Source organism: Neomonachus schauinslandi, chromosome 4, assembly GCF_002201575.2.
Source record: "Neomonachus schauinslandi chromosome 4, ASM220157v2, whole genome shotgun sequence".
Classification (NCBI taxonomy): domain Eukaryota; kingdom Metazoa; phylum Chordata; class Mammalia; order Carnivora; family Phocidae; genus Neomonachus; species Neomonachus schauinslandi.
The window spans coordinates 42,386,029-42,402,051 of record NC_058406.1 but is presented as its reverse complement, the minus strand read 5'-3'; the positions used below and the strand labels follow the sequence as shown (position 1 = coordinate 42,402,051).

Genomic DNA, 16,023 nt, shown 5'->3' with positions numbered 1-16,023 from the left:
GGAGCGGCAGAGGGAGAGGGAGAAGCAGACTCCCCACTGAGCAGGGAGCCCCATGTGGGGCTTGATCCCAGGACCCTGGGATCATGACCTGAGCTGAAGGCAGACGCTTAACTGACTGAGCCACCCAGGTGCCCTGGTATCTAAAAATTTTGATGGAGGTAGTTCCTCCTTAACTCTGTTAATATAATCTAAGATTGTATTCCTTTACCTTTGGGGGCAAATACAGTACACTCTTGCCTTATAGTGTGTCTTTGTAATGAGCCAAACCTATATGTTTTACACATCTAGATCAAGGGTCAGCAAACTTTTTCTGTAAAGGCCCAGATAATAAATATTTTAGACTTTATGAACCTTATAGTCTCTATCACAGCTACTGTGTCACTATAACACAAAAGTAGCCGTCGACTACTTTGTATAGTATTTATATGTGTATATATGGATGACCATGGCCAAGTTCCAATAAAACTATTCATGGATACTGAAGTATGTATTTCATATAATTTCATATAATCTTCATGTGTCACAAAATATTATTTTAATTTTTAAAAGTATTTAAAATAAAAAGCATTCTTAACTCATGGGCCATACAAAAACAGGTGGCAGGCTAGATTTAGCTCATAAGCAGTAGGTCGCCAACCCCAATCAAGACCAATCTTTGTGTGATTGACTTTTTAAGCCTGAGTCTAGGCCTTTATTGTTATCTTTATTAAATATATTATTCATCATATCCCATCTTTCTTTCTTGCTCAGATCTTTTTGTGTGCTAATTCTGTCATCTAGCATATTAGCTGACATCCCAGCTTTGTGTCATCTGCAAAATTGATAAGAATACTTTTTCTATCTTTAATTAATAAAAATGTTGAATGGCATAAGGACAGAGGTCTTCCACAGTTCATTTTGTTCCATTAATCATCATTCTTTGAGTATAGCCATTAAAAGAGTTAAAAAATTTTACCTAAAGTACTGCCTGTCCCCCAACCTACATTTCTCCATCTAGTCCATATGGAATCTTGAGAAGCTTTCTCTGAAGTTTTGTTGAAATATTCAGAACATGTCTCTAATTGGTACTAACTCTATCAAACAAGCAAAAAGAAATGTATAGGTTTGGCATAACCTTTGTGAACTAATGTTACTGCTGCTTTCTATTTTACTACTATCTTTATGTTTTCAGGGCTATCATTTTATATATTTTATATATATTTTATATTTAATGAAGTTTAATAATTTTAGAATTTTGTTGAGAATTAACATCCAACTTCATCAATCTGTATTTCTAGGAATTGACCATGTTTCTTCAAACCACGTACTAACAGTGTTCATCTAACACTAGTTCTCTAGTATCAATGGTATTAAATGCAAGAAAAAAGCCAAGAGAAGAGGCACAAATAGAAAATGTTAGAACACATGCCTTTTTTCTTGACCAGTCTTACCATGGCTTTTAACACTATCATGCTAGATTTTAAAATTACAATAAAAAATGAACTTTATGCCAATAAATATAAAGATTAAGAAGAAATATATAATGTTTCTACAAAATGTAAATTTCAAAATTGACCTAAGATGGTGTAGAAAACCTGAAAAGAACAGTTGAATTTGAAATAGTAAAAAAAAAAAAATCTATCTACAAAGATTTTACCAGGTTTACAGGATCAAATAACCTCTGTCTTTTACAAATTGCTCCAACAACTAGAAAAGGGGGAAGCTCTGTACCTTATTTATGTTGGGAGTACAATCTTGATTATAAACCAGATACTCAGGCCATTGTGCGTCCAACTTTTGATTTCTGCTCAGGTCATGATCTCAAGGTTGTGAGATCAAGACCCACCCCCCCTCCCCGTCGGCCCCCGCACTCAGCTTGGAGCTGCTTGTCTTTCCCTCTGCTCCACCTACCCCGTATAGCTGAAAATTTTCCAATTTTTTGTAGAGTGTGTTTATTGATAACAAATACTTTCAGCTTTTGTTTGCCTGAAAATGCCTATATTTTGCTTTCACTTGCAAAGGATATTTTTGCTGGATGTAGAATTCTGTATTTTGTCTGTTAGCACTTTAAAGATGTCATTCCACTGTCTTTTGGCTTCCATTGTTTCTGATGAGAAGACAATTTTTATCCCTGTTCTCCTAAGCATAATGTGTTTTTTGCTTTGACTACTTTTAATTTTTTATCTTTTCTTTAATTTTCAGTGATTGACTAAGATGTGTCTAAGTGGGGTTTTCTTTGTAGTGTTTATCCAATTTAGGGTTCAAGAGCTTCTTGGATCTTGGGTTTATGTCTTTCATAGACTTTGGAAATTTTTCAGCTGTATCTGTTCAGATTTTCCTTCTAAGCTACTCTTTTTCTCTTCTCCTTATGTATTACATGTATTACATATATTTTTGAATAGTTTGATAGTGTTTCACAGGTATCTGATGCTCTGTTCTGCTACTTTCATTTTTTCTCTATGTTTCATTTTGGATCATTTCTGTTGACCTATGTTTAAGTTTACTGACCCATTCTTATGTTGAGTCCAGTCTGATGCTAAGCCCATCTAATGAATTCTTTATTTGAGATACTATACTTTTCAGTTCTGGAATTTCCATTTTGTTCTTTTTTAGAGTTTCAATTTCTCTGCTAAAATTCCCTTTCTATTCACCCATTTTGTCCATCTTTTCACTAAATTATCTAACAGATTCATAGTAGCTATCTTTGCTAATTCCAATACTTGGATCATCTATAGATCTAATGAAGTGATTTTGTACATTGGATATTGTGTTTAAAAGAATAATAGACACTGAAGTAGATAATGACTTATCCCAGAGAGAACTCACTATTTTCTTTGCCCCACAGCCAGGGTAAGGGGCAGATCACTTCAGTCCACCTAGGGATTGGACTGACTTGTAGTTTTATTTAAATAGTTTCAGTTTACCTCTGATTTCAGATACCTGGGAGTGAGATCAATTCCCTCCATCAGGGGTTTAGGATCTAAGTACCCAAGATCAAAGAAATCTTTCTTTGCTTTCCGGTTCATACACCCAGTTTCCTGTGAAGCTCCACTTAGGGGATGGTTTCTTTCATCTTATTAGGGGTTGAGATGGGTTGGGGCTGGGTTGTAATTTTACTTCCACTTTACTTAGTTGCACTTGAACTCTGTGACACAGCAATATGGCTAAGTCTCAAAAACAAAATGAGTGATAGAAACCAGATACAAATGAGTACAAGCTATATGATTCTATGTATATAAATTTCAGGCAAAATTAATCTATTAGAAATAAGGACCATGCTTATGTTGGGGAGGAGAGAGGGAAGTGATTGGAAGGGGGCATGCAGAGGGCTTCTCAAGTGCTGGTAATATTCTATTTCTTTACCATGGGTGGTGATTACCTGGGTGTGTTAACTTTGTGAAGACTTATCGCTCTATATAATTCTGATTTGTGTTCTCTTCTTTATGTATGTTATAGTTCAGTAATAAAAAAAAAAAAGTGCATGGGGGGGTAAATGCACAAGAAAACAAAGTCAAAAAGAAAAATCAAGCTATAGAGTAGTAGAAGATATTTGCAACACATATAACAAAGGATTTGTATCCAGAATGTTTTATTTTAAAAATCCCTACAAATCAAAAAGAAAAGGACAAAAAAATTTTAAAAAGCACCCCAGTAGCAAAAAGAGCAAAGGATGAGGAAAAGCAAATAACAGAAAAAGAGGCCTCAATGGCTCATAATCATATGAAACAGTATTCAACCTCACTAATAATCATGGAAATACAAAGTATAACCTGTTGAGATACCATTTCACACCAATGAGATGGGCTAAAGCCAAAATATCTAATACCAAGTTGGTGAGAATATGAGGAAGCAGAAACTCTCAAACACTGCAGATGGTAGTGTAAATTGTTAAAATTTCAAGATCAAATTGATCAATTACTGACTTGAAGATATGCTGATTGTAAGTTTCTGCAATTTTACTTCTGTAAAGAAAGATACTCTTGGGGCGCCTGGGTGGCTCAGTCGTTAAGCGTCTGCCTTCGGCTCAGGTCATGATCCCAGGGTCCTGGGATCGAGCCCCGCATCGGGCGGGCTCCCTGCTCCGCGGGAAGCCTGCTTCTCCCTCTCCCACTCCCCCTGCTTGTGTTCCCTCTCTCACTGTGTCTCTCTCTGTCAAATAAATAAATAAAATCTTTAAAAAAAAAAAAAAAGAAAGATACTCTTATCATAAAGACTTTCTCCCACAAATGCTAAGGATACATACAAAGGTATACATTTCAACTTTGTTTATAATAGCAAAAAATTGGAAACACCTAAATATTCATCATTAGAGAAATGGAGAAATACCTGACAGCAGTTAAAGTGAATAAAGTAGGTTTACATGTATCAACATGATAAAAACTTGAAAACATAATATTGAATGAAAAAAGCAGGTAGTATAAGGATATATATACTGAGAAATCATCTAAGTTTTAAAAGGACAGGACATATCGTTTATGGATACGTATATGATAAAAGTATAAAATATAGTAAGGAGAGATACTCATCAACTTCAGAATAGCTATTACCTCTGGACAAGGAAGGAAATGGGCAAAAATGTTAACATTTATTAAATCTAGGCAGTGGGTACATAGTTGTTTAATATATGTGATACTCTGTGCTTTGTCTATTATTTATTTGAAATAGTTTCATTTTTTTAAAAAGTCAGCCGGAGGCCAGGGAATAGTTTCATTTTTTTTAAAAGTTAGCTGGAGGCCAGGGTATGAAGGGTATTGGAAGCCTTCCTCCTTTTTTCAAACACTCTTTGTCTTTTAATTCTTTATAGATACAGCTTTTATAGTCACTTTGCATTTATATATTGGTTTGTGCCCTGTCACCACCAGATCAAGGAGGAGAGTGGGTGAGATCTGATAGAATCTTCTCTCACCTTCTCTGTCTAATCCACCAAGGTCCTTATCTTTTCAGGATATTTTTATTAAACTTAAAATATTACCATACAATAGAAATGTCTTTAAATCCATGACCCAAGTGACTGGTATAGAATTTAAAAATAAGCAAAGTTTGTCTTCTCTCTTATTTTACATTCTGCTCCAAAAAATAATGATGGTAAGATATTTTTTAGCATGTGAATAATATTATTTGCTACTTCAGTTGATAAATGTATGGATAAACAGTCACGTGGGGCACCTGGGTGGCTCGGTTGAGCATCTGACTCTTGATTTCACAGTCATGGGTTCAAGCCCTGAGTTGGGCTCTGTGCTGGGCATGGAGCCTACTTTAAAAAAGAAAAAATAAAACCAGTCACGAAAACATCGGTTTTTATGCTCCAGATTTTTTTTTAATTTCAGAAATATAATGATATAAATAATTTTTTAAAATTTACCCATTAATTCATGTTACCTTAGCCTGTTAACTGTTTCTCTATCATTATTGAGGACTTTTAATTTTAGAATCAGAAAAATGATGTCAGAGTAGTTAGTGTCTTGTTTTGTGGAGTAGAATAGTGGAAATAATCATTATCTTACAGATTAATCCTGGGGAAGGTTCGAAGTTTACTTACATAAATAAACATGTTAGGGTCCCTCCCACTTGTTGAATAGCTTGGTTGTTAAGCTGTGTGCTAGGCAACAGGCTTTCTCTCTCCCTTTTCTTGGATAAAGTTCAGAGAACCAAGAATTTGCTTTTGTTATTATTGTTTTATTTGCAGGTTAAACACTTTAAGATGAGAAAAATTGATCTGTGTTTGAGCTCTGAGGGGACTGAAGTGATTTTAGCTACTTCAAGTGATGAAAAACACCCACCTGAAAATATTATTGATGGGTAAGAGTTACTATTTTTTCTTCCTTAAAGTCTTGATATTAGGTCAGTGAACCCCTTGAGTACTGGGACTATGCTTTACAACAACTAGAACTTTTAAACATAGTTTAATAAATGTTTGGTGAAGTATATTACTTGACAATATCCACCTTTGGTACCATTCCTGAAACAAATTCAGTTGTGCATATTTAGGTTTTTGATCCTTTTCTTTATAATTTTTAAACTGACCTTTTATACAAATAGTTTTTTAAGAAGTGGTTTAACAAGGCAAAACTTTAAACAACTGTCTCATTTTAGGGAAGAGTACATTGTAATATCTGGTTGTGATTTTATTCCAAGTTTTTTTAGTAGATAGGAAGAAAACATTATAACTTCTCATTATTGCCTATTTCCTTAGTGGTCTAAGCAACATTTGCTGAACTGAAGGCTTGACTTCCTGCTATCTACCTGCATTGTTTGGTTCTCAGTTTCTTGATTTCATTCCAGTTTCCTCTCTTTACTGTGTTAGAGCTTATTCAAGGTAGAGATAAATATCATTCTCGGACTTTTAAATTCCAAGAAAAAATAGTTAATGGAAAAACTCCTTTTTTGATAGTTGTGACTATTTTATTACTCTCTTGGTTTCTCCTTCTTGGTATCTGTACAATGACTAAAGTTTGATTCATAGAATCATATAATTTTAGAGCTGGAAGGACTTAGGAATTTATCTTATCTAAACCTTTCATTTTAGAGTTATGGTAAGAGAGGTCTAAAGAGGTCAAGTACTAGTTTTAACTACTGAAGGCAGAGCCAGTTATAACACAGATCTTGTGGTATTTTTGTGTTCTATTGTAAATTCCATGTATCTGGATAAAATTCTAGCAACTAACCTCTTCCTGTAAGCCTAATAGTTATCTCTTCTCTGACCTCTGTCCCTTTGGCCTCATGTAGGATTAGTTTACCTTTTCGTCAGACTCCAAAAGAATTTAGTATATGCATCTATTACCTTTTTATCCCTTTATTGTATAATTATTTATTTAATATTTATGTCCTCTCTTAACTATGAATTCCTAGAAGTTAGAGACTATGACTTACTCATCTTTGACTCCAGAATGTCTTAAAATAATTGTTGAGTAGCTTGTTGAATTAGATCATCAAATATCAGTCAAATTCAATTAATACTGGAAAGTAGCTGAGTATACACACACACACAAACATACATATATATATGTATATATGCATGTATTATTTTATATTCGCATAGGGCTTTATCGTTTCATAGATGTTATGTCATTTGACCCTCACCATAAGCTTGGGAAATAAGAGGCAAAATATTTTTTAAATGTATTTTCAACCTTATTTTAAAGATGAGGAAAAGTATTATTGGAGGTAAAGATGACTTGTTCAAAATTACACAGATAACCAAGTGGTGGAATCAAAATTAACCTCATGTCTTCTAACTCCCAGTTTGGGGTTCTTTGTATTATACTATGATAACTCAAACTTTAGGGTTTTTGTTTGTTTGTTTGTTTGTCTTAAAGATTTTATTTATTTATTTGACACAGGGAGACACAGCAAGAGAGGGAACACAAGCAGGGGGAGTGAGAGAGGGAGAAGCAGGCCTTCTGCTGAGCAGGGAGCCCAATGCGGGGCTCAATCCCAGGACCCTGGGATCATGACCTGAGCCGAAGGCAGATGCCCAACAACTGAGCCACCCAGGCGCCCCCGAACTTTAGGTTTGAATCCAAAACTAAACATCCGTTTTTTCTCCTGTGCCTCTTAATCCTTCTTAGTTTGTTACTTCCTGAAATTCAGGTAATAGCTATTTATCCCACTCTGTCTCAGAGTAGAGAAATTAATGTGGGAACTGCTGTGATGATACACAGGTATAATGAGATTTACCTTAAGTTGTTTTCAGAAATAGAGATCTTTCTGGGGCACCTGGGTGGCTCAGTCGGTTAAGTATCTGACTTCCGGCTCAGGTCATGATCTCAGGGTCCTGGAATCGAGCCCCACGTTGGGCTCCAGGCTCAGCAGGCAGTTTGCTTGTCCCTCTGTCCCTCCCCCCACTGTCTGTCTCCCCCAAATAAATAAATTTTATTTATTTGTCTCTCTTGGTCTCTCTGTCTCTCTCCCAAATAAATAAATAAAATCTTTTAAAAAATTTTTAAAAAAAGAAATAGAGATCTTTCCAAAGATCAGTCCATATTAATGAATGATTAAGGACATAACATTTAGATTGGACAAAACCCTTAATACAGAAAACTATATAGAATAAAAGCAGCTACTGACCTGATAACAGAACACATCAGAAACTTTTAATGTATATATATTTCCAACAAGTACAATTAGACTTTATATAGTAGGTATTAAAAATTAATCTCTGCTCCTAAGTTGGTTTGTCTAAATGGAAGTAACCATAGAATTATTTGGAGAGGGCGCCTGGGTGGCTCAGATGGTTAAGCGTCTGCCTTCGGCTCAGGTCATGATCCCAGGGTCTTGGGATCGAGTCCCGCATCGGGCTCTCTGCTCCTTGGGAGCCTGCTTCTCCCTCTGCCTCTCTCTCTCTGTTTCTCATGAATAAATAAATAAAATCTTAAAAAAAAAAAAAAAAAGAATTATTTGGAGAAAACAGTGCCATAAGATTACCCCCATTAGATAGGTCTCCCAACTCTCAATTTCCTCAGAAATAAGAGTTAAAGAAAGTGATTATATTTCTACTTGCCTTTGACTTTACTTTTGCCCTCAGGTATTTAATATATCAATGAAAAAGGAGAAAGGAAGTTCTACACTAGAATAAAAAATGAGTTAAGAGAAAAAGTAGAAGAGAGAGAATTAGTCCTTTCAGCATAATGTAGAATACTAGATTTACAGTTAAAACTCCTGGTTAAGTGATCTATATATATTACCTTGGACTAAAAGCATATGTGTTACTCTTTGAGCCTCACTTTTCTGATCTGAAAAATGGGGATAACACCACCTTCCCTGACTACCTCAGAGTTGTGAAAAAAGTCACATGAGATAATAGATGTTAAACAGTTGTTAACTGTAAAGCCTTATTTAAAAGGAAACCAGTAGGACGCCTGGGTGGTGCAGTGGGTTAAGCATCAGATGCTTGATTTTGGCTCAGGTTGTGATCTCAGGGTCACGGAATCAAGCCCCGCATTGGGTTCCACACTCAGTGCAGAGTCTGCTTGAAACTTTCCCTCTCCCTTTGCCCCTTCCCCCACCCCCACACTCTAACATGAGTGGTCTGTCTCTAAAATAAATAAATAAATCTTTAAAAGAAAACTATCATTTTTAAAATTTTTTAATTTTTAAATATTTTATTTATTTATTTGACAGAGAGAGACACAGCAAGAGAGGGAACACAAGCAGGGGGAGTGGGAAAGGGAGAAGCAGGCTTCCTGCCGAGCAGGGAGCCTGATGCAGGGCTAGATCCCAGGACCCTGGGATCATGACCTGAGCCGAAGGCAGACGCTTAATGACTGAGCCACCCAGATGTCCCGAAAACTACCATTTTTATGACTTTGTTATACCTAACTATGAGAATTCAGTTGTATGTCGTTTAACTATTTATTTATTAATTTATTTATTTTTTAAACTCCAGTATAATTAACATACAGTGTTATATTAGTTTCAGGTGTAAAATATAATTATTCAGCACTTCTGTACATTACTCAGTGCTCATCACAAGTATACTCTTAATCCCCTTCACCTATTTCATCCATCTCCCCACCCACCTCCCCTCTGGCAACTACCAGTTTGTTCTCTATACATGAGTCTGTTTTTTTTTTTTCCATATTTGTTTAGTTTCTTAAATTCCACATATGAGTGAAATCATGTGGTATTTGTCTTTCTCTGACTGACTTATTTCGCTCCATCCATGTGTTGCAAATGACAAGATTTCGTTCTTTTTTATGGCTGAGTATTATTCCACTGTATGTATACCACATCTTCTTTATCCATTCATCTATGGATGGACACTTCAGTTGCTTCCATATTTTGGCTATTGTAAATAATGCTGCAATAAACATGGGGGTGCATGTATCTTTTCAAATTTGTGTTTTCATTTTCTTTGGGTAAATACCCAGTGATGGAGTTACTGGATCATATGGTGATTCTATTTTTAGTCTTTTGAGCAACTTCCATACTGTTTTCCACAGTAGCTGCACCAGTTTGCATTCCCACCAACAGTGTATGAGTGTTCCTTTTTCTCCACATCCTTGCCAACACTTCTTGTTTCTTGTGTTGTTGATTTTAGCCATCCTGACAGGTGTGAGGTGATATCTCATTGTGGTTTTGATTTGCATTTCCCTGATGATTACTGATGTTGAGCATCTTTTCATGTGTCTGTTAGGCCATCTGAAATGTCTGCTCGTCTTCTGCCCATTTTTAATTGGATTATTTGGGGGTTTTTGCTGTTGAGTTGTATAAGTTCTTTCTATATTTTGGATATTAACCTCTTATTGGATATATCATTTGCAGATATCTTCTCCCACTCGGTAGGTTGTCTTTTTATTTTGTTGATGGTTTCCTTCACTGTGTAAAAGCTTTTTATTTTATTTTGGTGTAGTCCCAATAGTTTAATTTTGCTTTTGTTTCCCTTGCCGGAGGGGATATATCTAGAAAATGTGTCTACGACGGATGTTAAGACATTACTGCCTATGTTTTCTTCTAGGAATTTTATGGTTTCTCACATTCAGGTCTTTAACCCATTTTGAGTTTATTTTTGGGTATGGTGTAATCAGGTGGTCCAGTTTCATTCTTTTGCATTTAGCTGACCAGTTTTCCCAACACCATTGTTGAAGAGACTCTCTTTTTCCCATTGCATATTCTTGCCTTTTTTTGTCATAGATTGACTGTATACTCATATATGTCACTTTTTTAAATATTTTATTTATTTATTTTGAGAGAGAAAGAGAGTGTATGACCCGGGGGAGGAGCAGAGGCAGAGGGAGAGAGAAAATCTCAAGCAGACTCCATGCTGAGCACAGAGCCCGACATGGGGCTTTATCTCACCACCCTGAGATCATCACCTGAGCCCAGATCAAGAGTCAGACGCTTAACCAACTGAGCCATCCAAGCCGCCCCTGCCCCTATGTCATTTTTTTTTTTAAAGATTTTATTTATTTATTTGAGAGAGAGAATGAGATAGAGAGAGAGCATGAGAGGGGGGAGGGTCAGAGGGCGAAGCAGGCTCCCCGCTGAGCAGGGAACCCGATGCGGGACTCGATCCCGGGACTCCAGGATCATGACCTGAGCTGAAGGCAGTCGCTTAACCAACTGAGCCACCCAGGTGCCCCCCTATGTCATTTTTAAAACCAGTACATCTCTATATACTATTTGATGTTGTTACATTGGTCATGTTCCATTAAAATCACCTGAGAAACAGAGGGCAATTAAAAGTCATTTAAATAAATAAAACTTAAAACCATATAAATATAAATAAAAAATAAATTGTGAAATAGTAAGCATAGTATAAAAAATCCAAAATTGTGAGTTGGACCTATATTGTTTTGTTTTGTTTTTGGTAACAGCTTTATTGACAGATAATTCACATAGTGTGCAATTTACCCATTTAAAATGTACAATTTATTGGCTTCCCTCATATTCAGAGTTATGCAGTCATCTCCACAATCAATCTTAGGGCATTTCATTACCCCCAAAAAAACCTTGCAACCCATTGCAGTCACCTTATATTTCCCCTATCGCCACCAACCCTAGGTGCTCACTAATCTACTTTATATCTCTATAGATTTGTCTGTTCAGAGATTTCATATAAATGGAATCATATATATGGTCTTTTGTGACTACCTGCTTTCATTTACATGTTTTCAGGGTTCATCCATGTTATAACACATCTCCGTGCTTCATACCTTTTTATTGACAAATAATATTCCATCTCATGGATATAGCACATTTTATTTATCCATTCATTAGCTGGTGGATATTCAGGTTATTTCTACTTTTTGGCTGAATGTTCTCCAGTCTTATTAAAAAATGCCAAATTATAAATCCAAGAAACTCAGGAAACCCCAAGCAAGATACTTACAAAGAGACTGCTGAAAAATAAAGAAAAAAAATTTAAACAGCTGCAGAAAAAAATACATTAACTACAGGGGAACAGTAGTACCAGTGACAGCTGACTTTGCATCACAAACAGTGGAATACAGTTGACAATGGAATAGTAACATAAATGCTGAAAAAGAAACAACAAAAAAACCCTGTCAACTCAGAATTCTGTATTTAGTTAATATATTCTTCATAAATGAGGGTGAAATAGAGACATTTTATTCACCACAAGTAGACCTGTATCACAGGAAATGTTAAAGGAAGTTCTGCATGTTGAAGTGTTAATAATACTAGATGGAGGTTTAAAACTACAGCAAGAAATTAAGTGCATTGGAAATGATAAATGTAAAAAAACTATTCTTTTTCTTTTAATTTTTTAAAAATTCAACTGACCACCTAATGGGGAAAAACACATTGTACTGTGGGATTTATTATGTATATATGTAATAAATGTTATATATGTAAATGTAAAATATATGAAAATAATGGCACAAAAATGGAGTTAAATGTAAATTGACTATCACGAGGTTATGACCTTGAGAATAACCACACACACACAAAGAAAATTAAATGGAATTTTAGCTTTTTTTATTCAGTCAAAAGTAGATAGAATAGGAGAAATAGAACAAGAAAAAAATAGGAGGGACAAATAGAAAATGAATAGCAAGATGGTAGACTTAAACCCAGCCATATCCATAATTATATTAAATGCCAAGGGGCTAAACACTTCAATTAAATAATAGAAATTGACAGAAATTGTCAGACTGGGTAAAAATACAACACACAGGTATATGCTCTCTGCAAGAGATGTACTTTAAATATAAAATCACAAATAGGTTGAAAATAAAAGGATGAAAAAGATGTATCCTATAAACACTAAACATAAAGTGGCTGTGGCTATATTCCTATCAGACAAAGTAGAATGTAAGATAAGGAGAATTACCAGAGATAAAGGGGACATTTTATAATGTTTGAGCATTCTTTCATCAGGAAGAGATAATCTTCAAAATACATAAAGCAAAAACTGACAGATGAAAGAGAGAAATAAACAAATCCACAATCATAGGTGGAGATTTTAACACCTTTCTTTCAGTAATGATAAAGTAGCCAGACAAAGAATCTAAAGATACAGGTAGTAAAGACATTGTAAAGATAGGATGATCTGCACAACAGTGTCAGTCACCTTGACTGAATTGACATTTATACAACACTATGATCAACAATGGCACTTGGAAGAAGTATACATTAAACATTCACTGAAATGTACTGGACCATGAAGTCAATAAATTTCAAAAGATTGATACCTTAGGGAATATGTATTCAAAAAATTGGTACATGTGAGATGATGGATGTGTAAACTAACTTTATTATGGTCATGATTTCATGTAAACAAATCATCATGTTGTATACCTTAGACTTACAAAATGTTGTATGTTGATTAAATTAAATTAAATTTAATTTAAATTAAAGCTGGAGAAAAAAGAATTTATTCTCTGACCACTATGTAATTAAATTACAAGTAAATTTTTAAAAGATATCTGGAAAAACGTCCCTGAAACTTAGAAATTAAACATGGCACTTCTTTTTTTTTTTTTAAGATTTCCTTTTATTAATCCTCTGTAATACTTCTAGATCACTACAGCTTAAAATGGATCACTACCCTTTTGCAGCTATTTAGTAACAGAGCAATGGATAAAATCCATACAACAGTTCAGAAAAGTTCACATCACCATCAGTTCAGAATATCTGATTCACCAAGCCTACATTATTTAAAAAGAATCATCAGAAATTAAACATCACAAGTAAGATTTTTTATTTGTCACCATTAAATGTCTGAATTTTAAACAGATTCTTGGACTGGTGGTTCATATCCATCAGCTTGTTCAACTTTAGCACTGGTCTCATCCCCAGTAGCTTTTCCGAATTACTACCTTCACCATGAAGCTCCAAGAGCTTTCCCAATTCAAACTTGGGCTTCTTCAGCATTTTTACTTTTCTAACGAAGACATCATGGAATGGATAATAGACTGACAAGCTTTTTCTGTATCTTTTCCAGTGCTGTCTGAAATCAATTTATTGACCACTTCTTCCAAGTCATTTGTCTGCACCTCTTGGGTCATGATTTCCATCATCTTTTTCCAAGTTTGACGGACCTGTTGGTGCTGAGCATAAGAGGTCTTCCAAATCTGATTATTGCGTTTTTTAGTAAAACCAGCACAAAACAGGGGCATCTGGGTGGCTCAGTTGTTAAGCATCTGTCTTCAGCTCAGGTCATGATCCCAGGATCTTGGGATGGAGTCCCGCATCGGGCTCTCTGCTCCGCAGGAGGCCTGCTTCTCCCTCTCCCACTCTCCCGCTTGTGTTCCCTCTCTTGCTGTGTCTCTCTCTGTCAAATAAATAAAATCTTTAAAAAAAACCAACACAAAACAGATGAAGCAAATAACCATCAGTAGTCTTGACATCAGCATGAGCTTTAATCATGGTCTGCCATTTTTTTGACCATGGAACACATTTTGTCATGGGTAAGATCCATGCCATGGAAATTAGGCTTTTTGCCCTGAACATCCTCAGTAATTACTTGAATTTGCTAAATGCAACTTCATCATTCTGCAGGTCAGCAAGGCTCACTTCAAAATCACGACCTTGAGGCCATCAGATGTGATTTTGGTTCCTTGAGTTCTTGTGACTAATGTTTTTCCAATATGTCTTATATTGAACATAGATGGTGCTTTCACATCATACCAGTCTTTCTTAGAAAATGTATCAACAACTTTCTTCTTGGCTCCCTTATTGCCGCCTTTCATAAAGCGCTTGTTCTTGCCGACTGCCATGGTGCTGCTCAGGGAGCCCAAAGGGCTAAACATGGCACTTCTGAATAACCCATCGGTCAAAGAAGAAATCACAAGGTAATTTAGAAAATATTTCTAACCAAATGATAATGAGAACACAATATATCCACGTTTGTGGATGCAGCTAAAGTGATGCTTACAGGGAAATTTATTATAGCATAAATATTTTATCTGGAAAAGAATTTTTAAAAACCAGTAATTAAATTTCCACAGTATGAAGCTAGATAAAGAAGAGCAAATTATACCCAAAGAAAGTAGAAGAAAATAAATTACAAAGGTAAGAGCAGAAATCAATAAAATAAAAATTAGACAATTAGAAAAAATTAACAAAGCCAAAATTGATTATCTGAAAGGATTATTAAAAGTTATAAACCGGGCGCCTGGGTGGCTCAGTTGGTTAAGCGACTGCCTTCGGCTCAGGTCATGATTCTGGAGTCCCAGGATCGAGTCCCGCATCAGGCTCCCTGCTCAGCAGGGGTCTGCTTCTCCCTCTGACCCTCCCCCCTCTCATGCTCTCTCTCTCTCTCTCTCTCATTCTCTCTCTCTCAAATAAATAGATAAAATCTTTTAAAAAAATAAAAATAAAAGTTATAAACCTCTAGAAAAATTGACAAAGAAAGAATAGAGAAAATATAAATCACCAGTACCAGCAAAGAAAAGCAACATCACTACAGTTTCTAAAAGATTAATAAGTCACTATCAAGGACAAATTTAGGATATCAAATAATTATGTTTTATACCTGGAACTAATATGTTATATGTCAATTATACCTCAGTTTTAAAATATTTTTAATTAAAAAGTACAAATTTAGGCTAATAAATTTGACAATTTAAGTGGACTGATTTCCTTAAAAAAACTCAACCTATAAAAATGACAAAAGATGAAATAGAAAATTTGAATAGTCTTGTATCTCTTGTATAAATTAAATTCTATCAAATATTCAGAGGAAAACATAAATCTTTCAAAAACAGAGCAGGAAACACTTCTCAAATTGTTTTTTATGAGAACAACATGGCCCTGATACCAAAATCTGACAAAGACATTACAAGGAAAGGAAAAGGAAGGAAAGGAAAGGAAAGAAAAAAAGCATGGAAACAAGAAAGGAAAATTAAAGACCAATATCCTTTATGAACATAGACACAAAAATCCTTATAAATTGAATCCAGCAAATGGAATTAATCCTGGGAATGTAAGGTTGGCATATTTACCACATTATCACAGGAATACAAGGTTGAGTGTAATTCACCACATTTCCAGAACAAGGGAGAAAAATCATATGATCATCCCAATAGATGAAGAAAAAGCATTTGACAAAATTCAGCATTCATTCATGATAACAATTCT

The 16,023-nt window shown here is 35.2% G+C and overlaps 1 protein-coding gene and 1 pseudogene across 2 annotated transcripts in view; one reads left to right on the top strand and one right to left on the bottom strand.

Moving 5' to 3' along the window:
- HSPB11 (heat shock protein family B (small) member 11) overlaps positions 1–16,023 on the top strand; it is a 28,739-nt gene that overhangs the window by 2,224 nt on the left and 10,492 nt on the right. Inside the window, exons 1-3 of one of the 2 annotated variants that reach the window (XM_021683928.2) lie at positions 4,257–4,672; positions 4,713–4,854; positions 5,666–5,778. In XM_021683928.2, coding sequence (XP_021539603.1) covers positions 5,681–5,778 — 98 coding nt within the window. In that variant the 5' untranslated portion in view covers positions 4,257–4,672; positions 4,713–4,854; positions 5,666–5,680. Of the gene's footprint in view, positions 1–4,256; positions 4,673–4,712; positions 4,855–5,665; positions 5,779–16,023 lie in introns of those variants that run through there. The other variant, XM_021683927.1, reaches the window with a different exon arrangement.
- On the bottom strand, positions 13,594–14,660 carry LOC110575063 (annotated as a pseudogene).